We start from the raw sequence: 25,894 nt of genomic DNA, 5'->3' as shown, positions 1-25,894 counted from the left end.
CGCCCGCACTGTCCCCCGCGCTTCTGGGGGGGGGCTGCGGGGAGGGCAGGGGGTCAGAGCCCCGCGCCGGCCCCCCGGGGGTGGAGCGGGACGTGGGGGGCTGGGGGTGTCCGTGGGGCAGGATGTGGGGGGACTAGGGGGGGTCTATGGGGCAGGGAAAGGGGGGAGTAGGGGGTGTCCGTGGGGCAGGGAATGGGGGACTGGGGGTGTCCATGGGGCAGGACATGGGGGGCTGGGGGTGTCCACGGGGCAGGGAATGGGGGACTAGGGGGGTCTTTGGGGCAGGGAACAGGGCCTGGGTGGGTCTGTGGGGCAGGGCTGAGGTGTCTGTGGGTCAGGGACATGGGGGACTGGGGGTATCCATGGCACAGGGCTGGGGGTCTCCATGGGGCAGAGCTGGGACATCCATGGGGCAGGACCAGGGTCTCCATGGGGCAGGGCCTGGGGGGGGGGGGCTGCAGCTCACCCCACTCCCTCCTTATGCTCCGCCTGTCTCCCCGCTGCCGGCTGGGAGCCCGGGATACCCTGGGCCGGGGTCACCATCGTGCGCCTGTCCCTCGCCCCGGACGCCGGGGCCCCTCCTCATCCGCCTGCCTCCATCCGTCTCCCTCCCCACTCCGCTCCCCGGCGACAGTTCCCGGGACACCCGCATCCCCCAGCACAGCATCCCGCATCCCCAGCGCAGCATCCCGCATCCCCCGGTGCAGCATCCCCTGGCGCAGCATCCCGCATCCCTGGCGCAGCATCCCGCATCCCCGGCGCAGCATCCCATCCCGGGGACCACGGCACACGGCCGGGGAGGGACGGCCACCCCAGCAAGCGCTCCGGCGTGGAGCAGGACCAACACAACCGCTCCAGCAGTCGCATCCCGATTTACGGGATGAGCAGCATCTCCGGCAGGAGAGCAGCAGAGGGGCTCGGAGACGACCCGGCATGCCGAGGCGCCCGGATGGGGACCGCCGAGCCCCGCGCTCCCGCCCCGGCTTTCCCTAAGAAACTCCAGATTTGGGGCTGTGTCGTGCCCACGGCGGCGGTGGGACATGCCTGGATCCGGCGGAGCTGCGGCCCTCCGGAAGCGCCCCGGCGCAGCGGCGGAGCCTCCCCGCCGCTCTCCAGCAAGGAATTTATTGGCCGTTTTAACCAACGCGGTAAATCCCCGCCGCGGCCGCCGCTGCCCTCGCAGCCCCCCGGCCTCCGCCCCCCCCCCCCAAAAGACTTTGCAAACCGTGGGGGGGAGTTTTTTTGGCAAGAAAAGGAAAATAAAAGCCGTCGCGCTCGGCGGGCAGGAGGGGGCCGGTGCCGCGGCGTCCAGCGATGGGTTTGCAGCAGAGGCGCCTTTTTTTTTCCCCCTCAAGATGCTGAATTTCCCCCCCGGTGCAGGACTGGCAGGGGGGGACGTCACGGGGGATGCGTGTCCCACCCATGGGTGAGCCGGGTCCGTCTCCCGGAAGGAGACCGGTGTGGGATGCATGGCAACAGGCAGGCTCCGGATGGTCCCATCCAAGGCGACGCTGGTGCACGGCCCCTGTAGGCTCCGGTGGGTCCAATCCAGGGTGATGTTGGTGCACGGTGCAGGCTCCAACAGGTCCCATCCAGGTGATGCTGGTGCACGGCACAGTCTCCAGCAGATCCCATTCGGGGTGAAGTTGGTGCACGGCACAAGCTCCAGATGGTCCCATCCAGGTGATGCTGGTGCACAGTGCAAGCTCCAGCAGGTCCCATCCGGGGAGATGCTGGTGCACGGCACAAGCTCCAGATGGTCCCATCCAAAGCAACACTGGTGCATGGCATCAGGCAGACTCCGGTGGGTCCGATCCAGGGCGATGTTGGTGCACGGCGCAGGCTCCAGCAGGTCCCATCCGGGGTGATGCTGGTGCACGGCAGAGTCTCCAGCAGATCCCATTCAGGGTGAAGCTGGTGCATGGCACAATCTCCAGATGGTCCCATCCAGGTGATGCTGGTGCACAGCACAATCTCCAGATGGTCCCATCCAGGTGATGCTGATGCATGGCACAAGCTCCAGATGGTCCCATTCAGGGTGATGCTGGTGCACGGCACAAGCTCCAGCAGGTCCTATCCGGAGCGACGCTGGTGCACGGCACTGGCAGGCTCCAGTGGGTCCCATCCGGAGCGATGCTGGTGCACGGCACCGGCTCAAGGCTGGCAGTCCGGGTGCAGGCGCTGGTGCTTGGCGAGGGCGGCGCCGGTGCCGAAAGCTTTGCCGCAGCCCGGGCAGGGGTGGGGGACATCGGCGGCACCGGCGGCAGTGTGGCGGACGTGCCGGCGGCGGGCGAGCTCGGCTCCGTCGGCGCCGAGCGGGCAGCGGTGGGGCCGCTGGCCCGCGTGCCGCCGGCGGTGCTTAGCCAGGTGGGCGGCCTGGGCGAAAGCCTCGCCGCAGTCGCCGCAGCGGAAGGGCCGCTCGCCCGTGTGCGTGCGCCGGTGGCGCTCCAGGTGGGAGCTCCAGGCGAAGACCTTGCCGCAGGCGCCGCAGGCGAAGCGCCGGCGCTCGGGGCCCTGCCGGCACTCGGGGCAGCGGGCGGCCGGCGGCGGCGGCGGCGGCGGCGGAGGCGGCGGTGGCGGGCGCTGCCGGGGCCGGGCGGCGGCGGCGGCGTGGGTGCGCCGGTGGCGCGCGAGGTCGGAGCTGTCGCCGAAGGCGCGGGCGCAGAGCGGGCAGCGGAAGGGCCGCTCGCCGGTGTGCGTGCGCCGGTGCTTGGCGAGGTGGGCGCTCTGGGCGAAGGCCTCGCCGCAGTCGCCGCAGCGGAAGGGCCGCTCGCCGGTGTGCGTGCGCCGGTGGCGCTCCAGGTGGGAGCTCCAGGCGAAGCCCTTGCCGCAGGCGCCGCAGCGGTACGGCTTGGCGGCCAGGTGGCCGCGGCGGTGGGCGGCCAGGGCGGCGGGTTCGGCGAAGCGCTTGCCGCACTCGCCGCACTTGTGGGGCCGCTCGCCGCCGTGGGCCAGCTGGTGCTGGCGCAGGTGGGAGCTCTGGGTGAAGCGCTCGCCGCACTCGCCGCAGCCGAAGGGCCGCTCGCCCGTGTGCGTCCGCCGGTGCCGCTCCAGGTGGGAGCTCCAGGCGAAGCCCTTGCCGCAGTCCTGGCACTCGTAGGGTCTCCGCGCCGCCGCCGCCGCCGCCGCCGTCCCGCGCCGCCCCCGCCGCTTCGCCCCGGCCGGCGAGGAAGGCTCGTCCCGCTGCTCGGCTTCGAGCCGCTCGCCCGCTGCGGAGAGAACGGGCCATGCGTGCACCGAGCGCGACAGTGCTCAGCCTCCACGCGCCATCCAGCTCCAGGAAAACACCGGTGCCGGTTCAAGCTGGGGTGGGGGGGGGGGGGGGAAGAAGGGAAGCCCCCTCCCCGCCGGCGCACATCCTTACCGTCGCGAGCCGCATCCCGCTCAGCGTCGCTCCAGGGTGCCGGGGCGCTCGGCTGCTTCCCGCGCTCCGGCCGGGAGGTCGCGTCCGGCTTCAGCAGGGGGAATTCTGCAGCGAGGTGGGGGGAAAGGGCCGAGCGATACCCCCGGGCCGGGCGCCGGATCCGTGTCCCCCGCGTCCCCATTCCCGCATCCCGAAACGCGGCCCGGGAGGTTGGGGGGGACCTTACCCAGGGCCATGAGGGTGTCGTAGCTCTCCTGCATGACGTCCCGGTACAGGGCTTTCTGCTGCGGGTCCAGCAGGACGCAGGGCTCCATGGCGAGGGCCGGGGCCGGACGCTCCGGACGCTCCGGATGCCGGCAGGCAGCCTCCAGCCAAGGCGAGAAAGTGTTATTTCACCCCCCTCCCGGGAAAAGCCTCCCCTCTTGGAAAAGCCTGGCTGGAAGCGTTGCCCAGCGTCTTCCCCGTCACGAGTTGGCCGAGCCTCAGCCGGCCCCGGAGCAGGGATGCGGGGCTGGGACCTGCCAAGGGGGATCCAAAGGATGCCAGGATGCTCCGCTCAGCGGGCGAGCGATGGCTACGGGAGCTTCCCGGAGGTGTTCCCGACCCCGGAGCCGGCAGCCGGGGAAGGGGGGCACCCGCACGGCTCCCCCCCCGCCGCGGCTCGCTGCGGCCCCCCGTTCCCCCCGGCACGGCGGCGGCGGCGGCGGGGGGCTCTCGCCCTCGGAAGAGGAAACGGGGAGGAAGCGGCGCCTCCTCCCCGCCCACGGCCGCCTCCAATGGCCGCGGCCCGGCCCGGAGCTCCCCCCCGGCACATCCCGACCGGCCCCGAGCCTTCCCGCTGCCTCCACATGCCAGCCTGAGCAATGGGCGCACGGCAGCACCCCGGACGGGGGGCCCCCCCTCCCTGCCGGACGAGCCGTATCCGCGCATATCCCTTAGCCCCACCGGCTCCAAAAAAGCCGGGATATAAAGACACATCCCGGACGGATAGGGCGAGAAAGCAGACGCCTGCGCCGCGGGAAAAGAGGAAAATGTCCCTCGGAGAGGACAAAACTCCTGGGGGGAGTTAAAGGAAAGGGGCCTCCGGGTCCAAGGAGCCCCCGATCCTCCCGCTCCCAAATCCAGGGCTTGCTTTAACCCCGCCGTGGGCATCCGCGGAGCCAGCTGAGAACGTGCCCGCGGCTGAGTCGTGACAGCAGTGGAAACGCACAGCAGCAAGGGCCGGACACAGGAGGGAAGGAAACAACCACCGGGAAAAGAGCTGGGAAAAAGTTTTGGAAAACTTCCCCCCCACGCACACACAAGTGCAAAATTCCCTGATCCCTCTGTGAAAACAACCCACGCGGTTGCATGCGAGTTTTTCCTTACCCGCAATCGGAGCACTTTTCGCATTTTCTGCCCCAATCCAAAGGCCTTCGGGAGGCGGGAGACCCCAGTCCCGCGGGAGGAGCGGAGCCAGGACGCCTGGGCTCTCCGTAGGGCCCGGAAAGCCGAGGACCAGCACCCCGACCCCCCCCCCTTAGAGCAGGCAGCCAAAATAGACCTTTTTAGGAGGAAGAACGCGCTCTCCCGCAGAAGGCGGCCGAGGACACGCCGGGACGTCAGGCTCTCTTTTTATTAAATCAAAGGCGATTTCGAAATACAAAGTCACTTCAAACCAGAAATTATATATATATATAAAAAAAAAAAAAGAGGCAGAACATTTTCTTTTACAAAAAAAGCTGGAAACGGCCCATTTTCCACTTCCATAAACGAGGCGTCGGGGGTATCGCGCGCGCGGGAAGGGGGCGAAACGCGGCTAAAAAGCTCCGGTTTTATTTACAGTGATGCCAGCGGCCGGGCTCTGCACACAGGGGACGAAGGGCCGAGGGAAGAGGCTCAGAAAACAGCGGCACCCAGAAAAAACACGCCAGAGAGCCGACGCGGCGGTAAAAATACAGGAATATCAAAATTTCACTAGCTTCTTTTTTTCTTCTTTTTCTTTTTTCTTTCTTCTTTTTTTTTCCTACGACAACAGGTAAAAGGTCCCATTGGGGGGATTTTCCCCCCCACCGCGGGTGTTTTGGGCTAAAGCGTTTCCGCTTTTCCAGGGAAAAGTCTCGGGATGTGGGAGCTGCCCGTCAGGACAGAGATGCACCCGGAGGCGGACGGGAATCGGCCTCGTTTTCCCGGCGGATGAGAGGAGACACCGGGATTTGGGGAGGGCTTCGCGCCCGCCCCGCGGCACCAGGGGCCTGAGCGATCCCAGCCGGCTCTTCCGCCAGGGAATCCCGTCCATCAGGACAAAGCAGCCAGGGGAAAAAGGACAAAAAAAGCAAAAAAAGCCCCAAACCGACGCTCGCCGACGCGAGTTTTCCCCTGCGGCCACAGTCCGGATCCCTCGGATGCAGACTCAGCCATCGAGCGCCACCGGGGTGTTTTAAACAAGCTACCGGGGGGGGGGGGGGGGGGGGGACACAAATAACTTAAGACCCAAAATCAGCAGCTGCAGGGCGATGTCTCAGCTCCCCAAAGCCAAATCCGTGTCCGTAAGTTTTTTCTTCCGCAGCCTAAAAATGAGACCAACAGTTTTTGGGGTTTTTTTTTTAAGGACGAAAGATCTCCGGGTCGCAGCAGCCCGGGCAGCGGGCAAGAGCTTTCCCCGCTCGAGGGACATCCGCGCGTTAAAGCCGCAAACCCTTCTCGGCCCGGCGTTCCTGGGAGAAGGAATAAAACGTCACATTCTTCCAGGAAAAAAAATGAAAATAAAACACAAAACACACACAAACAAAGCAGCCTGGGAAGGGACAGGTGATTTCACATCATCTCCTCTTGCTTCTCCTCCGCGCCGCACGCCAACCGCCAGCGAAGCCCGAGCCTCCGGCCGGCGGCACAGCAAATCCCCCGGGACGTTTCCGGACGGGGTTAAATACTCGCTTCTGTATTTAGGCTCAGGTTTTGGGTTTGGTTTTTTTTTTCCTTTTTGAGTTTTTTTTTAAAAACTAGGCGACTACAAGTCCGATATCAAACGCCCTACTGGGACACACGGACGATAACCACAGTCTCGACTACGACACGGGCGGGAAAGGGTGGCTTCGCCCCCGGCTGAAGATCCAAGAATCCGAAGCTGCTCCAAGGAGGGTTTTTTTTTTTTTTTCCCCCGCGGAGCCGACAGGCACCATCGCGGAGGGTCAATGCATAGCAGAGACGTAGCTTATTCCGCTTAATCTTTGGAGGAAAAAATAGTATTAACCCTCCCTAGGTAGTTGGGAATAACCCCCCCCCCCCCCGGTGGTGAAAACCAGCCCCGAAACCCACTGCTGCCCAATCCGGGGGGGAATTTCTTTGGGTATCGGGGAGCGTCAGAGCCGGATCCAGCTTCGGCAGCTCCGCCGCTTTCCCGGACGAGGCGTTTCTCGCCTCAAGGAGCTACTGGGAAATAGATTAAAAGAAGGGAGGGGGGGGAAAAATATATATATATAGTATTTACAAAGTCTACAGCTACCACCAGGCTATTTACAGGGCTATAAAAATAAAAAAATTAAAAAAAATGGAAAACAAAAGCCTGGGAATGAGATATGCAACAGCAGTAAAAAAATTTAAAAAAAAAATCTTCCACTGATCCAAGTCACAGACAGGGACAAATCCCCTTCCGCTGCCCAAAATAACCCGGGAAATGGGAGTCCTGCGAGGCTGCTCCGTCCCAGGCCGGGGGAAAGAAAATCCCCCTTCCCGGCCTCGGTTTTAGCGGCTTGCGAGCGTCGTCCCCGCGGAGCCCTCGGAGATCCGGCAAATCGCCGGCCGCGCTTTAAAGAGCGGCGGGGAAGGGATGGGGAAACTCCCTTAGGAATAATAATAGTAATGAGGGTGGGATTGGAGTTGTCTTCCTCCTTCCCCCCCAAAATAAAAAATTGCAGGATCCGCACTCGACGCCTCCGTCGAGGAGCGTTTTGGGGCGGGAACGTGGGCGGCTGCGAAGCCGGGAGACGACGCCAGGAGGGGAAAATCATCCCACGCGGGCGTCGCGGGGAAGAGGACGGATGCAGGACAGGGGAGCAGCTCCGCAGCATCGCCAGCCCGGCTAAAAGGCGCGACGGGCTGCAACGAGGCGGCGGCCGTTTTGTTAAAAATACTTCTAAAAAAATTCCTTTTTTTTTAAAAAAAAAAAAAGGGGAGAGGGAGGATGGGGGGGGGGGAGCGTTTCCCAGCTCCCTCTTTTCCCAGATGCACCAGCGCGTTAAATAAAAGGCAGGAAGGGATAAAACCCCCCCCAGCCACAGGAACGGGGGGCTGCAGGGACAAACTCCGCTTGCAGCCGGGGGGAGGAAGAGGAGGAGGAGGAGGAGGAAGAGCGCGGGCGTCACGGCGGTGCCGGGAGAAGGGGGGGGAATTAATTGATGAGGGAGGAGGTGGGGGGTCCGGAGGGGGCGGCCGAGGGGAAGGAGGGGTGGGGGAAGGCGCGGGAGGGGAAGGAGAGGGCCCAGGGCAGCTCCAGCGGGGCGCTGGAGAGGGAGGCGATGGGCAGCGGCGAGGGCGACGCCGGGAAGGGCGGCAGCGAGGGCACGGCGGCGCCGAACGCGGCCCCCGAGAAGGCGGCCGAGGCCGGCGGCGGCGGCGGGTTGCCGGCTCCCGCGGCGCCCTTGGCCGGCGGCGAGGGCTTGTCGGCGCCGTGCGTGCGCTGGTGCCGGTTGAGGTGGGAGCTGCGGCTGAAGCACTTGCCGCACTCGGCGCACTTGTAGGGCTTCTCGCCCGTGTGCACCCGCTGGTGGATGGTGAGCTCGGAGCGCTGGATGAAGCTCTTGCCGCACTCGGAGCACTGGTAGGGCTTCTCGCCCAGGTGGGTGCGCTGGTGGGTGATGAGGTTGGAGCTGACGCTGAAGCACTTGCCGCACTCGCCGCAGCGGTAGGGCTTCTCGCCCGTGTGCATGCGCTGGTGGATGGTGAGGTCCGACTTCTGGATGAAGCTCTTGCCGCAGTCGCCGCAGGCGTAGGGCTTCTCGCCCGTGTGGATGCGCTGGTGCTTCACCAGCGCCGAGCGCTGCCCGAAGCCCTTGCCGCAGTCGCCGCACTTGTAGGGCTTCTCGGCCGGCGCCGCCGCTGCCGCCGCCTCCTTCCCGCCGCCCAGGCTCTTGCCGCAGTCCATGCACTGCTGGGCGCGGAGGCGCGGGTGCGCGGCGGCCGTCACCGCCGCCGCGGCGCCCAGGCTCTTGCCGCAGTCCGTGCACTTGCGGGGCTTGGCGCGGGGCGCCGGGGCGGCCGCGTAGCTCTTGCCGCAGTCGGCGCACTGCTGGAGCCGCTGGCCGGCGTGCACCCGCTGGTGCTTCACCAGGGCGCCGCTCTGGCTGAAGCAGCGGCCGCACTCGGAGCACTTGAAGAGCTTGCCGTGCTGGTGGGCGGCCAGGAAGCCCTTGAGGTGCTCGGGGCAGCGGTAGGAGGCCTGCTCGGCGGCGTGGATCTTCTGGTGGCGGTCGAGGTGGGAGCTGACGCTGAAGCTCTTGCCGCAGTCGGCGCAGGTGTAGGGCCGCTCGCCGGTGTGCACGCGCTGGTGGCGCTCCAGGTCGGAGCGCTGGATGAAGCTCTTGCCGCAGTCGCCGCACTGGAAGGGCCGCTCGCCGGTGTGGATGCGCTGGTGCTGCGTGAGGTTGGAGCTGCGGCTGAAGCTCTTGCCGCAGTCGCCGCAGCGGTAGGGCCGCTCGCCGCTGTGGGTCTTGCGGTGCTTGGAGAGCGAGGCCCGCTGGGCAAAGCACTTGCCGCACTCGGGACACTGGTGGGCAGCCGCCGCCGCCGTCGCCGCCTCCTCCTGCTGCTGCTGGAGCCGGGTGCGGGGCTGCGGCGCGGCGCCGTGGGGCCGCCGCGGGTCGCCGGCGCCGTGGGTGCGCTGGTGGCGGTCGAGGTGGGAGCTGACGCTGAAGCACTTGCCGCACTGGCCGCAGCGGTAGGGCCGCTCGCCCGTGTGCACGCGCTGGTGGCGCTCCAGGTCCGACTTCTGGATGAAGCTCTTGCCGCAGTCGCCGCAGCGGAAGGGCCGCTCGCCCGTGTGGATGCGCTGGTGCTGCGTGAGGTTGGAGCCGCGGCTGAAGCACTTGCCGCAGTCGCCGCAGCGGTAGGGCTTCTCGCCCGTGTGCACCCGCTGGTGCTTGGCCAGGATGGAGCGCTGGCGGAAGCAGCGCCCGCACTCGGCGCACTGGTGCGGCTTTTCCGGCGGCGGCGGCGAGCGGCCGCAGCCAAAGCCCTTCCCGCACTCGGTGCAGACGCCGGCGCCGGCGGAGCCCCGGGCCGGCGGCGGGGCCCCGGCGCCCTTCTTGGCGGCTCCGGCGCGCCGCGCGCCCTTGGCCGCCGGCCCGGGGCTCTTGCGCTGCGGAGCCGGCTGCCCCTCGGCCCGGCACTGGCTCCCGCTGGCCTTGCCCTGGTCGGGATCCTCCAGCGAAGGCGCCGGGGACTCGGCTTTCTCCGAACCCTCCCGGGCGGCCGCCTGCTCTTCCTCCTCCTCTTCCTCCTCCTCATTCCCGCTCGCCGCCCCGTCACCTGCAACACGGAGCGGGGCCGGGAGTCAGCCCGGCGCATGCCGAGGTCGCCCCGGGATCCTTCCCGGGATGATTTCCACGCGCCTAAACCCCATTTAAAAAATAGATTAAAAAAATCCAAGCGCATCCCCACGTTGGGGACGGAGCAGGTCACCGCGGGAAGATCAAACCCCCTGCTCAGCTGCCCCCCCCCAAAATCGGAAGCAGCCCCTAAACTGCCCCCCACCGTGTCCCAGCACGGCCGGTCCCCACCGGACCCCCGTCCCATCCCCGTCCCCTCCATCCCGTCCCCGTCACCTCCGTCCTTGGGGCTCCTGGGCGCTTTCTTGCGGCTCCGGCGCTTGCCCTCCTGGCTCTGCTCCCTCACCAGCTCCCGCAGCATCTTCTCCACCTGGGTGCGGCCGGCCGTCTGCAGGATGAGCCCCAGCTGCCGGCGGAGGTCGGGATTCATGCCGCCGTCGCCGGAGCCGGCCCCGGCGGAGCCCTGCGCCACCGCCGCCGGCGGCTCCAGCTGGCTCTGCTCGCAGTCCATGTCGACGCCTGCAAGAGCGGCGCAGCCTCTGGAGAGGGCTCCAGCCGCGGAGCACGAGCCACCGCCACCGCCGGAAAACACCCAACCCTAGAGCCCGGCGCGGTCACCGTCCCGCTCCGGAGGGACGGCCGCGTTCCGGAGACTCACCGGAGACCATTCCCCTCCTCCGGTGCGACTCGGCGAAGGCCGTTATGCGGGGCCAGCTGATGGCGATCTCCTCCGCTGGAGGGGACACGGAGAAGGGTCAGGCGCCCGTCGCCTCCTGACGGATCTCACCCCCCGTGAGCTCCTCAAGGTGCAGCCGGCGACGTAGCCCACCCGCGGGGTCACCGTGCTCGGAGCCCATTCCCAAAGCGGCCAAGAGACTGTCCCACACCCCCCGGAAACGAGCCCCAAACACGGGAGGGACAACGGCGTCCATCAACCCGGGAGACCCCCGGAGGAACCCAGCACCTCCGAGGTGGGATTTCGGCAGGGCCCCGCGCGGGGCTGGGGCTCGTCCTTAGAGGATTGAGGAATTTAGGGGTTTCCCACCGGCTCAGCAGGCTTCAACCTGCAGACATGGATTCGTTTTCCTGCCTGTCCCCCCCCCATCCCGGCTTCTCCAGGGGGGAATTCCCGGGGGGATGCTGGCAGGAGCCACCCCTCCTTCCCGCTCGGCAAGCGCGCGGCCCCGGGACCCAGCCGCGGAGCGCCGCGACCTGCCGAGGGGCCCCCAGGTTTCCCACCCGGCCGGGAATGCAGGTTTAATGAAAAGCAGCTGGGCCTGGAATCCGCTCCGAGGCTGTCTCGCCCCCCCCCCCGAGAGGGGCTCCGGCCCCGCTCGGCACCGCCGGATCCTCCCCGGCTCCGGGGCAAGGAGCCGCGCGTGGTGGCAAGCTCTCCACCATCGCTCCAGGCTGGGGAATGTCAACCGAGCCGGGGGTCCGTCCTGCCCCGTGCCGAGCCCAGAGCACGTTCCGGAGGAGAGGGAAAGGGCCGAGGGGAAATGTGGAGGAGCGCGGGAAGTGCAAGAAACAGGGAACGCAGGCGTCTGCGGCCCGGACCACATCCACCCCGAGGAGATGCAGCCCGTTAGCCCCCCTCGGCCATGCCGGAGCGGAGCCGGAGCCGACCCCGGCGATCCTCACCCAGGGAAATCACGTTCTCGTAGTTCTCCTGCATCGTGTCCCGGGGATGGGGGGGACGGGGGTCCCGGAGCGAAACGTCTCCCTCAGCCGGCAGCGCCGCCGCCTTCGGATGCTCGCCGGCCCCTGGAAGAGCCAGAGGCCCCCCCGGCGCCGTGAGCACCCCCAGGCACTCTCGCACCCCCACGGGCTGCGGGGAAGCGGAGGTGTCGGCATCAGACATTCGGAGCTATGTGCCCATGGCACCCGGAACTGGGTGCCCTGATCTCCGGGATACCCAGAGCTGGGTGCCCCAAGTGCCCGGAGCTGCATGTCCCATGCCTGGAGCAGGGTGCCCAGCTCCTCAGGGTGCCCGGAGCAGGGTGCACGGTTCCTCCAGGTGCCCGGAGCTGCACACACCATGCCTGGAGCTGGGTGCCCGGCTCCTCAGGGTGCACGGAGCTGCACACACCATGCCCAGAGCGGGATGCCCGGCTCCTCAGGGTGCACGGAGCTGCACACACCATGCCCAGAGCGGGATGCCCGGCTCCTCAGGGTGCACGGAGCTGCACGCCCCATGCCCAGAGCGGGATGCCCGGCTCCTCAGGGTGCACGGAGCTGCACGTCCCATGCCTGGAGCTGGGTGCCCGGCTCCTCAGGGTGCACGGAGCTGCACACACCATGCCCAGAGCAGGATGCCCGGCTCCTCAGGGTGCACGGAGCTGCACACACCATGCCCAGAGCGGGATCCCCAGCTCCTCAGGGTGCACGGAGCTGCACACACCATGCCCAGAGCAGGATGCCCGGCTCCTCAGGGTGCACGGAGCTGCACGCCCCATGCCCAGAGCGGGATGCCCGGCTCCTCAGGGTGCACGGAGCTGCACACCCCGTGCCCAGAGCAGGATGCCCGGCTCCTCAGGGTGCACGGAGCTGCACGCCCCGTGCCCAGAGCGGGATGCCCGGCTCCTCAGGGTGCACGGAGCTGCACACACCATGCCCAGAGCGGGATGCCCGGCTCCTCAGGGTGCACGGAGCTGCACACACCATGCCCAGAGCGGGATGCCCGGCTCCTCAGGGTGCCTGGAGCTGGGTGTCCGGCTCCTGGGGGTGCACGGAGCTGCACATACCATGCCTGGAGCCGGGTGTCCAGCTCCTGGGGTTGCACGGAGCTGCACGCCCCATGCTCGGAGCAGGACGCCCGGCTCCTCAGGGTGCACGGAGCTGGGTGCCTGGAGCTGCACGCCCCGTGCCTGGAGCGGGCTGCCCAGCTCCTGGGGGTGCACGGAGCTGCACACCCCGTGCCCGGAGCGGGGTGCCCGGCGCTGCACACCCCGTGCCCGGAGCGGGGTGCCCGGGACCGTGCATCCTGCTCTCCGGGGTGCCCAGAGGCTGCGTGCCCTGCTCTTTGGGGTGCCCAACCATTGCACACACACCCCCACACCCCCCCCCACACACAGACACATTCCCGGGACACACGAACCCCTCCCGCCCCCCGAGCCCCCCCGCAGGCTCCGGGGCGCCGGGAAGCCCCGGCAGCCCGGAGGGGGCGGCGGGGGCGGGGGGCGCGGGCCCCCCCCCCCCCGTTACCTGCGGGCTGCGGCGGGGCAGAGCCCGGGCGGGCGCGGGGGGGCCGGGGGGGGGGGCGGCGGCACCGGGGCGCTGCCCGCCGCGGGGCGCTCGGCGCTGGGCTCCCGGCCGCGCACCGGTCCCGGTGGAGGCGGCTCCCCGTGTGACCCGGATACAGTGAGCAGCGAGAGCCGCGGCCCTCCTCCTCCTCCTCCTCCTCCTCCCTCCCGCACCAGCCAGGGCCCTCTAGCGGCCCCCGCCTCCGGCCCGGCCCCCCCCCGGGACCCCCCGAGCCCCCCCCGCCGGCGGGCGGGCTCAACCCCCGTATTAGACACTGGAGAATCCCCCCCTCGCCGGCCGCGGGTCCGAGGGAGGCGGGTGAACGCTCCCCGCTTCCCCCCCCCACACACACCCGGGGGGCGGCTTTGCCCGCGGGGTCCCCCCCGGAGCCCGGGGACCCCCCCCCAGCGCTCCCACTCGCAGCATCCGGGTGCTCGGGGGGGGGGGGGGGGTCCCTGCCAGCCGCCACCCCCCCCTCCCTGCCATGGTGATGCCCAAGGGCAGGGCGGCCGCGGGGCCCCCCCGGGGCAGGAGCCACCAGGGACGCTTGCAAGGCGACCGAGGGACGGGCACAACCGCAGCGTTAGACACCAGAGACTCCACGCGGGATGAGACGACGCCGGCTCGGCGCATCCGACCCCGGCGCGGTGCGAACAGCAGGGCCCATCTCCAACACTCGCCCGGGGCCCTCTGCTTCGCCGGGCTCGAACTCCAGGCGGGCTGGTGCAGGACACCACGGCAAACCCAGCTTCGCAGCAGCCTTCCCTCGGGAACCTTTTCCCTCAAAACCCCCTTGATGGCAGGAGCGGAGCAGGGTGCCCCTGTTCCGCGCGGTGCAAAGGGAGCAAATCGCCCACCCCAGCGTGCGGCAGCAGACCACAACCACGGGAGCATTTCTGGGTGCGCAGGGAAGGATGAGCCGGAGAGACAGCGGAGCGACCGCCTGTGCCCGCTCACAGCTCCGGGAATCGCTCCGTGCCCACGCTCGCACGCGCGTCCCTGCTTTTGGACAGAAAGCGCCAGCTGAGAATTAATGAGCCCTCGGGCCGTGAATTATAACCGGATAATTGCGCGCGCTGCAGCGTGCGAGTCACCGCTGGATGTCTCCAGCATCGCGGGGAAACCCCAGACTCTCGGCGAAGTTTTACTTCCCAATTCACGGGGAAAAAAATGAGAGTAGCGGGAGCATTGGCAGGAGGCAAAGCAGCCGCCGCGGCGCAGCAGCTCCCCAAGGGCCCGCGGTACCTGAGCCGGACAAGCAGGGCAGCCGGGGATGGTCCGTGGTCCAGGGACATCTGTGGGGATGAGGCAGGAACGGGGGCAAGCTGGGAAGCCGGCCCAGGGTCCGGATCAGCGGGATCCATGGCTGGGGCTGAGCTGCAGAGTGGTGCTGCTCCAGCAGAGCTGGGGAAGGGGCTGATGGCCCCAGGCTGGGCTTAAATAGCGCCCGGGGCCATGGGCAGGGGTGGGTGGGGGTCCCAGGTGGGGCAGATCGGGGCCGTTAATGCCCGGACAGCATCAGCTCCTGCACGAGCTGCCTCTAACCACGTCACGCGACGGGGGCTCAGAGCAACGGGGCGTTATCCGGCGCGTGAAAATTCGGGTGGTCTTCGGCGTCTCGCAGTCGGGAGCGCTGGGGTGCGAGATGCCGTGACAGCCACGAGGACTGGCGGTGGGGCAAGGTTGCCCTGCGAGCGCCGTCCGGGATGCACCGGGGTGACGATGCCCTGGAAGAGCCCCTCCGCCAGCCCCCGCGCCCCAGAAGTCAGAGCCAGGGGTGGGTCTGGAAGCGGGAACGTCGCGGCTCCAGCCCCAGGCGCGTGCCCGGCCAAGGGGTCTTGCTTGGAGCAGCGATCTCCGTGGGGCTCTGCTCCCCCCGCGGTGCTAAAAGCAGACACGGAGCGGCTCTTGCCCAAAGCGCCGACTTTATTTGTGCACGCGGGAGTACAACCGGCGAAGCTCCGGCGGCGGCAACAGCCGCCGGTCTTAACCGCGCAAGCAGCTCTTCCCGGGGAGCGGCAAGGCGCCCCGCTTCCTCCTGCCGCCCGCGCGGAAGCTGCCGGCGCAAGGCCTCCGGAGAGCAGCGCTCCGGGCACATCCCGCGTCCCGGGAAAGCCTAAAGCTGGCGACGGCTGGCCCCCAGCCCGCGGCCGCGGACCCCGGGGACGGAGCCGAGCTCAGGGGTTGCAGTACTCCCACTTGCTCCAGGTGTTGCCCACGTAGCACCAGGAGTAGCTGTAGCCGTGGCTGCCGCAGAAGTGCTGCGGGGCGCAGCAGTAGCCCCAGTTGTTCTGGTCGTCCGTGTAGCACCAGAAGTAGCGCTTGCCGTAGAGGCCGCAGGGGAAGCCGGCCCGGCACGGCTGCCCCTGGATCGTCACGGCCGAGTAGAGCGGCGAGCAGGCGATGCGCTTGCCGTCGCCCCGGTCGCAGGTGAACTTCTCCTCGCCGTCCGCCGCGGCGCAGCGGCTGCTGCAGCACGGGACCCGGCTCTCGCCGCTCCGCTCGTCCGTGTAGCACCAGCGGTGCGAGGACTTGCCGTGGAAGTCGCAGGGCAGCCGGTCGCAGGACCAGCCCTCGGCCGCCGCCATGGAGCCGGGCAGGTGCTTCTGCTCCTGCAGGACGCACTCCTTGGCCCAGGTGCCGGCGGGGACGGCTGGGTCCCCCACGGTGTCGGCCCGCTGCAGCACGCAGGCCAGGGAGCCCTGGCGGTGCAGCTTGGTGAAGCGCTGGTGCCACCTTGCCATGCTGGAGAAGCTCAAGGTGACTGCCACGTCCAGCTTCTGGTCCTCCTCGGAGCTGTCTGGATCATCCAGGTCTTTCCACGCCTCTGCTGGAAAGGCGGAGAGAGAGGAGTCCAGGGCATTTGTCACCGCCGATAAAACGTCCTGGGTTTTGGGGCTCTGCGAGTTGCAGTCGTCTGCAAAGATCTCGATGGTCTCCAGCGTCTGGTGTATGGCCGCCAGCTTCTCCGCCAGCTTCTTCACCTGGAGGACTTGGATCTTGGAGCTCGCCTTGTTCTCCGCCAGGAAGGCCAGGGAGAACTTCTCCTCCGGCTTGGCGTTGTCGCAGCAAACGGCCGTCCAGACGTGCCGGGGCACCGTCACCTGGCCCAGCAGCCGCTCGCGGTCCCCTTCCCTGTCGTCGTCGGCGGGGATGGCGTCCGCGCCGGGGGTGGCCCCCGTCACCACGTAGGCGACGCCGCCGTCGCTCGCGGGGCAGCTCTGCCGCAGCTGGGCCCGCAGCACCCACTGCAGCGCCCGCCAGCGCCCGTGGGCGAAGCAGGGCTCCAGGGGCACGGCGTTGGTGAGGGCGAAGGTGGCCGTGCGGGAGGCGCCGCACTGGTGGGCGCCGGGGTTCAGCTGGCCCCGGACGAAGGCCGTGTCCTCGTAGTGCTCGTTCAGCGCCTGGCTGAGCTTCCCTTCGCCGCGGCACGGGCTGCACTCGCTCTCCATGGACATGTCCGGCGACAAGTCCGCGCTGACCAGCTGCGGGAAAGGCGGAGAGCCCCGGGCCGGTCAGCAACGCTCCGGTGGGGAGCGTTTTAGGGCATCCCCCCTCCTCTCTTTTAGGGCACGGCAGCAGCAAATTCCCACGCCTCCGGGGTCCCCATCCATCCCTGCATCACCGCTGCGGGAAAATCCCCCTTGCATCCTCCTCCCATCCTCGGGACACCCTCCTTCCCAGCTCCCCGTGCCGGAGACCCCCCATTCCCGGCACCCCCACCACGGGGGACGGACAGGACCCACCTGGGGCTCCACGAACCACTGGCTGCGGCGCTGCGCCTGCCCCGGGCACAGCTCGGCGCTCAGCGTGTAGGCGGACCAGTGCGGCACGAGGCGCCAGCGGTCGTAGAGGGTGGCGAAGAAGGGCTGGCCGCGGTGCTGCTGGCAGATCTTGGCGGCGGACGGCGAGCCCAGCCGCTTGGGCTCCAGCCCCCCGTAGAAGAAGCGGCGGCACTCGCCGAAGGAGCCCACCTTGGCCAGCGCCGGCGCCGCGCCGACGCAGAGGCAGCCCAGGAGCCAGAGCATCGCCATGGCGGGAGGCGAGACGAGGTGAGGAGCGCCGGCTCCCCGCCGGTATTTGTGGGCTCCGCGAGCCGGGGGCGGGCGCCCGGCCGGGAGGAGGCGAGCCGGGAAGCGGAGCCAAGACACGAGCCGGGGAGGGGGGGAATCTGGTCCGCTTCCCGGCCAGCCCGTGGCGGAGCTGCCGCTTTGGGGAAACGAGGCCAGCGGAGCTTTCCACGAGCTCCGACCTCGCAGACGCACGTGGCCAAAAAACCTCTGGCTGTCCCCACCCGGACACGGAGGTTAAAGCACATCCGAAGACCCTGGCATGCCCCGTTGGTGACCGGGATGCCGGAAAGTCCCGCTGCCGGGATCCCCCCTCTGCTTTGCCAGCTTGGCCAGGTCGGTGCAATGATTTTCCATCCGTTTAGACGAGCTTTTGGCAAAGACACGCAGCAGTTGAGCAAGCTCTGCACGCTGCCAGGCCCTGGGCATGGCAGGGTGTCGACGTGACCTGCTGCTCCAGGGAGAAAAGCCATGTTCTTATCTGCAGGGACCACCGTTTTCTCTGGAAAAAGAGTGATCCAGCTATTGCAAAAGACCATCCGACACTTAGGGAGGCCCCCAAGGAGCAGCAGCAAGCCAATATAGCTTTGAAGTTAGCCCTGCTTTGAGCAAGGGCTTGGACCAGAGCCCTCGAGAAGTCCCTCCACCCTTCTGCAATGAGGTCTGCAGAAACCCCTTTCCACAGCAAGAGGCTCCTGCTAGCGTCAGGTGTGCCGTGCCTCCACGGAACCATGTCCCCTTCGTTCCTGGTGCTTTCCCCACGTAGACGAAGCCGTCTCCGTCAGTGGGTGAAGCCGTCTCCATCAGTGGACGAAGCCGTCTCCATCAGTGGACGAAGCCATTCCCCCCAACCGCAGTCCCTTTCAGCCTAGGGTCACCCACGAAAGCCCAGGCTGTTGGTGTCTGGGCGTCTTGGCCAACGAAGACCAAAGTCCGGACATGGGGTCACCCTGACTTTGGGGCTCCAGCCAGTGCTTCGCCATGTGGAGCTGGCCTGGAGGTCAGGTGAGGGACAACCTCTATCAGGTTTCTCCTGCAACTCGGAAAGACAAGCCGTGAGCCTTTGAGTAATGAGGAAAAGCAATTTTTTGGCGGAAGTCCCAAGCCAAACAGCACCCACGGATGCGCAGGGAGAGCCAAGGGATAACGTGGAGAAGAACGAACACCACGCTGGGTCTGTCCCTCCAGATTTGGCCTTGATCCACTCACCCCATAGCAGCTTTGCCGGACCATGCCGTATGGCCAGGACCATGCCCGGGTCAATAAGCAGCAAGAAGAGGGGTCCGAAGACCATCCCTCCTTCCCCTTCCTCCGCTCTCCCCGAGGAACCACGTGAGATGGAAGAATTTTTTCAAAGATGCAAAAGTCAGTTCTTTTGAATCATAATTTCAAACCAGTTCCAAAGCCAGGAAGATAATAATAAGAGAGGATTTTCAAAAGAAAACATGACAGATTATAGAATTTCCAGAGAACTTCAGAACAAGTGATTTTTTTTTCCTAGGGGAAAATCTGATTTCTTGTTGAAAAATGAAATGCCAGATTTATGGTTTTTTTTAATTCCACAAAAAAATGGACAAACAGGACAATTAACACAGGAAAACATGCCTGAAAGTTAGTAGCAAACATAGGTGCATTCAGCATTTCATCCCTCTTTCTCTTGGAAGGATGGAAATCGCTGAAGGAAACGGGTGCTGAGCCACAAACTCAGATGAAACAGGTCAATAAATTCCCTTACAAAAGGGTACACTGAAAAATCGCCAGAAGGTCTGAACTTTCTTCAAGGAACATGTCGAGCTCTGTTCGTCCCGGGTCCAACCAGACACATGTTGTGACCAACCTGCTATTGCTGGAGGACGTTCTGGAGGTGCAGAGGCTCTGGGAAGCCCAGCTGCTGGAGGAGAAAACTCTGCTCCTTCCTAAGACATCGGAGAGGTGTTTTGGGCATCTCTGAAGGCCCAAAGGCCAACGGAGGAGGCAAGAGCAGAGGGTGCATCAGCAGCCCCCATGGCGAGGACACAGCGACGTGGGTCCCGGCAGCCTTGGCTTCCCTTGATTCCTACCCCTGTCCCCCAAAGCCCTCTCCTTGCGGTGACCTGCTGCTGGATATAGAAAAGCCAGCCCAGCACAAGGACGCGGCCAGGCAGGACAACCGCGCGGTGGGAACCACGCGGTCATGCTCGGGGCTCTGCGACTCCCCTGGTGCCGAGGGAGCGCTCGGCTTCCTAGCCGCAAAAGCATCTGCCATTTCGGAGATAACCACGCGGGCCGAGCAGCCGCGGCAAGCAGCCCCGCGTTCCACCTCCTAGGAGCCCAGGACTGGAGGCCAAAAGCCCTGGCAGCTGTTCCGATGATCCCGCCAAAAAAATGAGGAGTTTACCTTCCAGCCCGAAGACGCAGAACTCCCCCGAGCTTTTCGCGAGTGACTCACGGTCCCCCCTCGCGAGCCCCACTCCACCCTTCCAAGCGGCGTCTAGATATCAGCGCTGCAGCAACGCTCGGGCTCCTCTTCCACGCCGAAGTTCCCGGGAAGAGGCGTAAGAGAAGGAAATGCCAAAGCAGTTGCAAAACAAGCCTCCCCAGGGCTGGCTCAACCCAGAACGACCCGTGGCTGGATCGTGTGGTTACGCAGCCAAGCAAGAGCGGAGCGCCAGGCTTTCACGCTCGCGGCCAAAGTCAGTGTCAGAAAGTCAAGGATTCTTTCAACATTCAGTGCTTCTTGACCCCGGGAGAATATCCTCCCAGGAGAATAAGCCTCACTTTTTGGAATGCGCCAAGGAGCAAGGCACAGGTGACGAAGGGTCGGAAATAGGTGTCGTTCAAACTCCTGAGCCGCTTGCGTTTTCCTAGGGTACAACTGCCCGCGGCCAACGCCACGGGATGTGAACCGCTTGCAGGAGAACACTGCAAGTTCAGGACACAGATATGAGTTCAGATAATCGAACCGAACTGATGGAGCTGCTGCTTTTATCCCTTTGAGTTAATAAGTGTGATTACCGGGAAAGGGCAGCTGAGCGAGCTGTGCCACCCAGAATAACTAGACCTCAAAAGAGCTCTGCTTCCAGCTGAGCCCGTGCCAGTGTTCCCTGGCTGCAGCGGACATGGAGCTCCACAGCAGATGCTCCACCGATGCGCCGGGGAAGCCGGTCTGACTTAAAAGCAGCCATAAAAGCTCACGCAGCCCCAAGAGCCGGTCGCTGCCGGTCCGAGCGTCCCGGGACCCGCGCGAGCTGGGCGCGGATGTTGCTAGAGCACGCCAGCATCCGTCGCCCCAGAGCCAAGCCCAAACCCGCGTTTCACCCCGAATAACCCAGGACGCCGCTCCGACCTCCGCTCCTGCGCGCGACGGGAGCCGGGATCCGCAGCGGGAGGCGAGCCTGCCTTTCAGAGAGACGTGGAGCACACCAGGAGGCTTTTCGCTAGGCTATTTTATTCACAATACAAACACGGTTCCTGCTTATCGTGAACAGAGATGGATCAGGCAGCCAGGGCAGCACGGGAGCCGCCGCCTCTCCGAAAACCCCAGCTCGACCAGCCGAGAGATCGGGCTCACGAACCGAGCCCCACGCGCACAGAGGCTCCTCGCCACCGGGAGCCGGAAAGGAGACCCGCGGGAAACCGGGAACAGTCGGGAAGAGCCCCCGACCCGCGCTGCGCTCCCGCCTCCGAGCTGTGGCACGACGGAGGCCATCGCTGCGTGGTGCGGCCGTGGGAACGCCCACCTTTCCCTAGCTCGGCTCGAGGATTTTTTCCAGTCTTGGGTCCCCATCTCCATCGCTGGTGGGTTTCTGCTGCAAGCCAGGAGACCGTTCAGCACGGATGCGGCTCACCAGCAAGGAACGCCACGGGGTCTATCCGGGCTGGTCTTCCCGCACAACCCGGCCGCAGCGGTCAACCTGCACCACCTGGAAATGGGAATCCCACCCCAAAACCACGCTCCCCATCCCCGCAGCACATCCCAGGCTCGGACGCGTTGACCAAAGCCGAGTGCCTAAATCCCCAGCTGGGCTCCCACCGAATAAATAGAATAAATAGATTAAATAAAGCGCTCGCTTCACGTTCTCTTGGGTCCGAGCCCAGCAGGTCGGGACCGGCAGCTTTGCCGAGGCGAGACGCCCCGGCTCGTTCCTTAAAAACGAAGCCACGAGAGCCGGGTCGCACGCGCCGAATGACAGGGAATGTTGCCGTGTCGCACAGCAATGCCTGCGCCGGCTCCGCCGTTTCGGAGGTCTCGCACCTCGGCTGCGGGGAATCACCGAGCCGGAAAGCTAACGCAGGGCTGGTCCCTTTTCCCGATTTAGACACGGCTTAAAACGACTAAGGTTTCACCTGGTACGCGTGGGGGGGAAAAAAAGGAAAAAAATCGGTTCACACCTGCCAAGAATTTGCCAAAAACGGGTCTCCGCCATACGTTCCCGCCCCGATCGGGTGCAGCTCCCAGAGGAGCAAATCTCCTCTCCTGGCTGATCCCCCCGGCACAGAGCGGGCCGAGAGCAGCGGCCTTGCCCTTTCCCTCCCGGCTCAAGGACGAGCCCTGCTTGCAGCCTCCAGGATTTCCTTGCCGCCGTCGCACTCATCCCACCACGCTGCTCCTCTCCGAGCGCCTCCATCCCGGGAGAAGCAGCGCAGAGTCGCGGGAAAGGGGGCAACATGTCATCCCCATCCCGGCTCCTCCCGCCACCATCTCCCCCATCCGCCTGATCCTCCGACACGCCAACCTCCATCACGTACCAACCCTCTCTCACGGACGCCAACTGCAGCCTTCGGCTCCCCTTTCGGGACCTTTTCCCACCATTCCCAAACGCTCCCTCAACCTTCCCACGCTTCCCCGGGCGCTCGGCACCGCCACTTCCCATAGCCGCGAGGCTGCCGGGGGGGATTTCTTCCTGGCTGCCGCGAGGACGAGCAGGAGAGGAGCTTCCTGGCGAGCGCTGCCGGGATCGCCTGACTTCCCGGGGCAGGATTACGTCCGTTTTTTTTCCCGCCGGGGCGAAAAACCGCGATAACGTTCCTACCGCACGCTGAGCCGCCAGCTCCATCCCCATCCCCATCCCGCTCTCCTCACCTAGCTAACCTACCTTCCTAATCTACCCTCTAAAACTACGTCCTCGGGGCCGGATCTGAAGCCCGCGAGGGCCGACGCAGGCTCGGGATCTACGCTGCGCCCATCTCCGCGGCGTCGGGGCGCCTTCCCTCCCCACGGCTGCGCCCGGGCGCGGGGCAGCAGCGAGCCCGGGGCTGCTGGCTCCCGGCGCGGAGAGCAGGTCAACCCCGCTCCAGCCCCGCCGGCTTCCCTCCGCCCGGCTCCGTTAATAGGGCGCGAGCTCATCCGGCGGCTCCTCCAGCGGCTTCTCCTCGCTGTGGCTCCGGAGGTGGCGGTAGAGGTGGGAGCTGACGCTGAAGCGGCGGCCGCACTGCGGGCAGGGGAAGGGCTTCTCGCCCGTGTGCGTGCGCCGGTGCTTGGCCAGAGCGGAGCCGTCGGCGAACGCCTTGCCGCAGTCGGGGCAGGCGTGCCGGGGGCCGTCGCCGGCGTGGGCGCGCTGGTGCTTGTGGAAATGCAGGGTGCTGTTGAAGCTCTTGCCGCAGTCGGCGCACACGTGGGGCTGCCCGCCGGCGTGGGTGCGCTGGTGCCGGTAGAGGTGGGAGGTCCGGCCGAAGCGCTTGCCGCAGTCCCCGCACTGGTAGGGCCGCTCGCCGGTGTGGATGCGCTGGTGGCGTTCCCAGTGGGAGCTCCAGGAGAAGCTCTTGCCGCAGTCGCCGCAGCGGTAGGGCTTCTCGCCGCCCTGGCCGCCGTGCAGGTTGCGCCGGTGCCGGGCGTACTGGGCGCGGGCGCCGAAGCTCTTGCCGCACTCCTCGCAGCGGAAGGGGCCGTCGCCCAGGTGCAGGCGCTGGTGCTTGACCAGGGCCGGCCCGTCGCTGAAGCCCTTGCCGCACAGGGTGCACTTGTAGGGCCGCTGGCCGGTGTGGGTGCGCTGGTGGCGGTCGAAGTGCAGGGTGCTGTTGAAGCTGCGGCCGCAGTAGGTGCAGATGTAGGAGCGCCCGCCGGCGTGGGTGCGCTGGTGCCGGTAGAGGTGGGAGCTGCGGCTGAAGCACTTGCCGCACTCGGGGCACTTGTAGGGCTTCTCGCCGGTGTGGATGCGCTGGTGGCGGTCGAAGTGGGAGCTCCAGGAGAAGCTCTTGCCGCAGTGGCCGCACTGGAAGGGCAGGCGGCCCGTGTGCAGCCGCTGGTGGGTCACCAGCTCCGTGTTGCGGCGGAAGCTCTTGCCGCACTCGTCGCACTTGTAGGGCAGCCCCCGCGGGTGGGCGGCCCGCTCGGCGGCGGCGGCGGCGGGGGGCGCAGGGGGGCCGGCCCGCTCGGCGGCGTGGGCCCGCTGGTGCCGGTAGAGGTTGGAGCTGACGTTGAAGCTCTTGCCGCAGTGGAGGCAGAGGAAGGGCTTCTCGCCCGTGTGCGTGCGCCGGTGCTTGCTGAAGTGGGAGCTGCAGCTGAAGGTCTTGCCGCACTCGCCGCACTCGTAGCTCTTCTGCAGCACGATGATGCTCTTGAAGTTGGGGAAGGCGGCGGCGGCGCCGTGGCCGCCCTTGCCGCCCCGCCGCGGCTGCCTGCCCGGCGAGTCGATCTGCTGCACCACCGTCCAGCGCAGGCTCTCGCACGCCGGGCTCTGCTCGCCCGGCGCCGCCGGGGAGGCCCCCTCGGCGTGGCCCAGCAGGGCGGTCGCGTCCAGCTCCACGATCTCGGGGCCGTCCGCGTCCGGAGCCTCTTCCTCATGGTCGCTCGGCGTCCCGTCGCCTGCTGGGGCAGCGGGGAAGAGAGGGGGAAGAATCCAGCCGGGCGTCGCTGCCACGGTTGCCCGCACCCAACCCACGGCACAGGGAAGAAACCGGCTCCTCGGCTCCATCCCCTCCGAGCCAGGCTCAGGTGGAGCCCCCAACTTCACCCAAAACTCCCCAAGCCTCACTGCAAGTCCTTGGAGCAGGGACCAAGGACATGGGCTCTTCCCTGTCCTCCTTTGGGGTGGGATCAGGCTGGAACATGGGACCTGGATGCTCGGGGGGGGGTCCCAGGTCCAGGTCTCCAGCTCCTTCCAAGGTCTGGAGTCGGGCAAGATCCCCCCCAACCCTCCTCAACCACTTACTCAGGGTCACCAGGGTGTCGTAGTCCTCCTGCACGTCGCCCTCGTACAGCGCCTTCTGGTCCCGCTCCACCGCGCCCCAGGGGTCCATGGCCCGCTCCCTCGCCTCGCCCAACGCGGCGGGTCCCTGCAAGGCCAACGGCGCCCCGGTCACCCCCTCGGGTCCCCCAAGAAGCGGCCCAGGGGGTGATGGCAGGAGCCAGCACAGGACACGACAGGGGTCCTGAGGCCCCGACGCCCCATGGGTGATGCTGGGGGCCAGCGTGGGATGGCAGAGGTGCCGCAGGGCCCCCAATGCGTGGCAGATGCTTGCCGGGTGACTCGTCCTTGGGGCGCAGCAGGTCCTGCTGCCAGCACCGGTGGGGGACATCGAGGCCAGCATGGGACAGGGAAGGCACTTTGGGGCTGGAGACACCCCAGACCCACTGCAGGATGGAGGAGACACCCCAAGCCCTGACCCCCAGCAGGTCCCACCACACCGTCAGGCATCCCGAGCCCCAACACCCACCAGGTCCCACCACCCCGTTGGGTGCCCCAGGGTCAGTACGGGATGGAGGAGACACCCCAAGGCCAGACCCTCGCCAGGTCCCACCACCTCATTGGGCACCCCGAGCTCCAGCACCCACCAGGTCCCACCACCCCATCAGGCACCCCAAGCCCCAACACCCACCGGGTCCCACCACCCCGTCAGGTGCCCCGGGGTCAGTACGGGATGGAGGAGACACCCCGAGACCAGACCCTCTCCAGGTCCCACCGCCCCGTGGGCCACCCAAAGGTCGATATAGGATGAAGGAGACACCCCAAGCTCCAACACCCACCAGGTCCCACCACCCCGTCGGGTGCCCCAGGGTCAGTACGGGATGGAGGAGATACCCCGAGACCAAACCCTCTCCAGGTCCCACCACCTCATTGGGCACCCCAAGCCCCAACACCCACCAGGTCCCACCACCCCATCAGGCACCCCGAGCTCCAACACCCACCGGGTCCCACCACCCCGTCGGGCACCCCGAGCCCTGCTGGGTCCCGCTGCCCCCGTCGAGCACCCAGGGGCCGGTGCGGGATAGCGGGGGACACCCCGAGCCCCGACACCCACCAGATCCCACCACCCCATCACGCACCTCAAGCTCCAACACCCACCAGGTCCCACCACCCCGTCGGGCGCCCTGAGCCCTGCTGGGTCCCGCTGCCCCCGTCGAGCGCCCGGGGGGCCGGTGCGGGATTTGGGGGGGGGGGGGACACCCCGATCCGCGACCCCCGCCCCGGGCAGCGGCGCCGCACAAAGCCGGGCGGCGGCGCCCCGACGGCGGCGGCAGCGGCGGCCCCGACGGCGCCGTTACCTGCGGCCGGTCGGGCACAAAGGAGGAGGCGGCGGCGGCGGCGGGCGGCCCGCGGTGCCCGCTCGGCGGCTGGCGGCGCGGCCCCCCCCTTCCTGTCCCCGTCCCCCCCCCCTCCCCGCCGCGGCCCCGGCTGCTCCATCCCCTTCCTGTGTCCCTCGCTTACCGAGCCGGCTGGCAACAAACCGGGGCGGCCGCAGCCTTCGCCAGCGCGCTCCTTCCCCCCCTCCCT

General features: G+C 67.0%; 2 protein-coding genes across 2 annotated transcripts; both read right to left on the bottom strand.

Annotated features, from left to right (window-relative positions):
• Window positions 1-1,805: 1,805 nt before the first annotated feature.
• LOC136994689 (zinc finger protein 850-like) lies at window positions 1,806-25,747 on the bottom strand. Its single transcript, XM_067313622.1, has 9 exons — window positions 25,666-25,747; window positions 24,332-24,455; window positions 22,511-23,988; window positions 13,093-13,164; window positions 11,530-11,716; window positions 10,547-10,621; window positions 10,165-10,407; window positions 8,002-9,868; window positions 1,806-3,103 (listed from the first exon to the last, which is right to left on the bottom strand). The coding sequence occupies exons 2-9, from the start codon at window positions 24,417-24,419 to the stop codon at window positions 2,155-2,157; spliced, it is 4,959 nt and encodes a 1,652-aa protein (XP_067169723.1). The 5' UTR covers window positions 24,420-24,455; window positions 25,666-25,747; the 3' UTR covers window positions 1,806-2,154.
• On the bottom strand, window positions 15,048-17,604 carry LOC136994712 (endonuclease domain-containing 1 protein-like). The gene is made up of 2 exons (XM_067313765.1): window positions 16,878-17,604; window positions 15,048-16,616 (listed from the first exon to the last, which is right to left on the bottom strand). The coding sequence occupies exons 1-2, from the start codon at window positions 17,163-17,165 to the stop codon at window positions 15,309-15,311; spliced, it is 1,596 nt and encodes a 531-aa protein (XP_067169866.1). The 5' UTR covers window positions 17,166-17,604; the 3' UTR covers window positions 15,048-15,308.
• Window positions 25,748-25,894: the final 147 nt, after the last annotated feature.

Source organism: Apteryx mantelli, chromosome 32 (genome assembly GCF_036417845.1).
Source record: "Apteryx mantelli isolate bAptMan1 chromosome 32, bAptMan1.hap1, whole genome shotgun sequence".
Classification (NCBI taxonomy): domain Eukaryota; kingdom Metazoa; phylum Chordata; class Aves; order Apterygiformes; family Apterygidae; genus Apteryx; species Apteryx mantelli.
The sequence above is the reverse complement of the archived record's forward strand: the minus strand, read 5'-3'. Positions and strand labels throughout refer to the sequence as shown.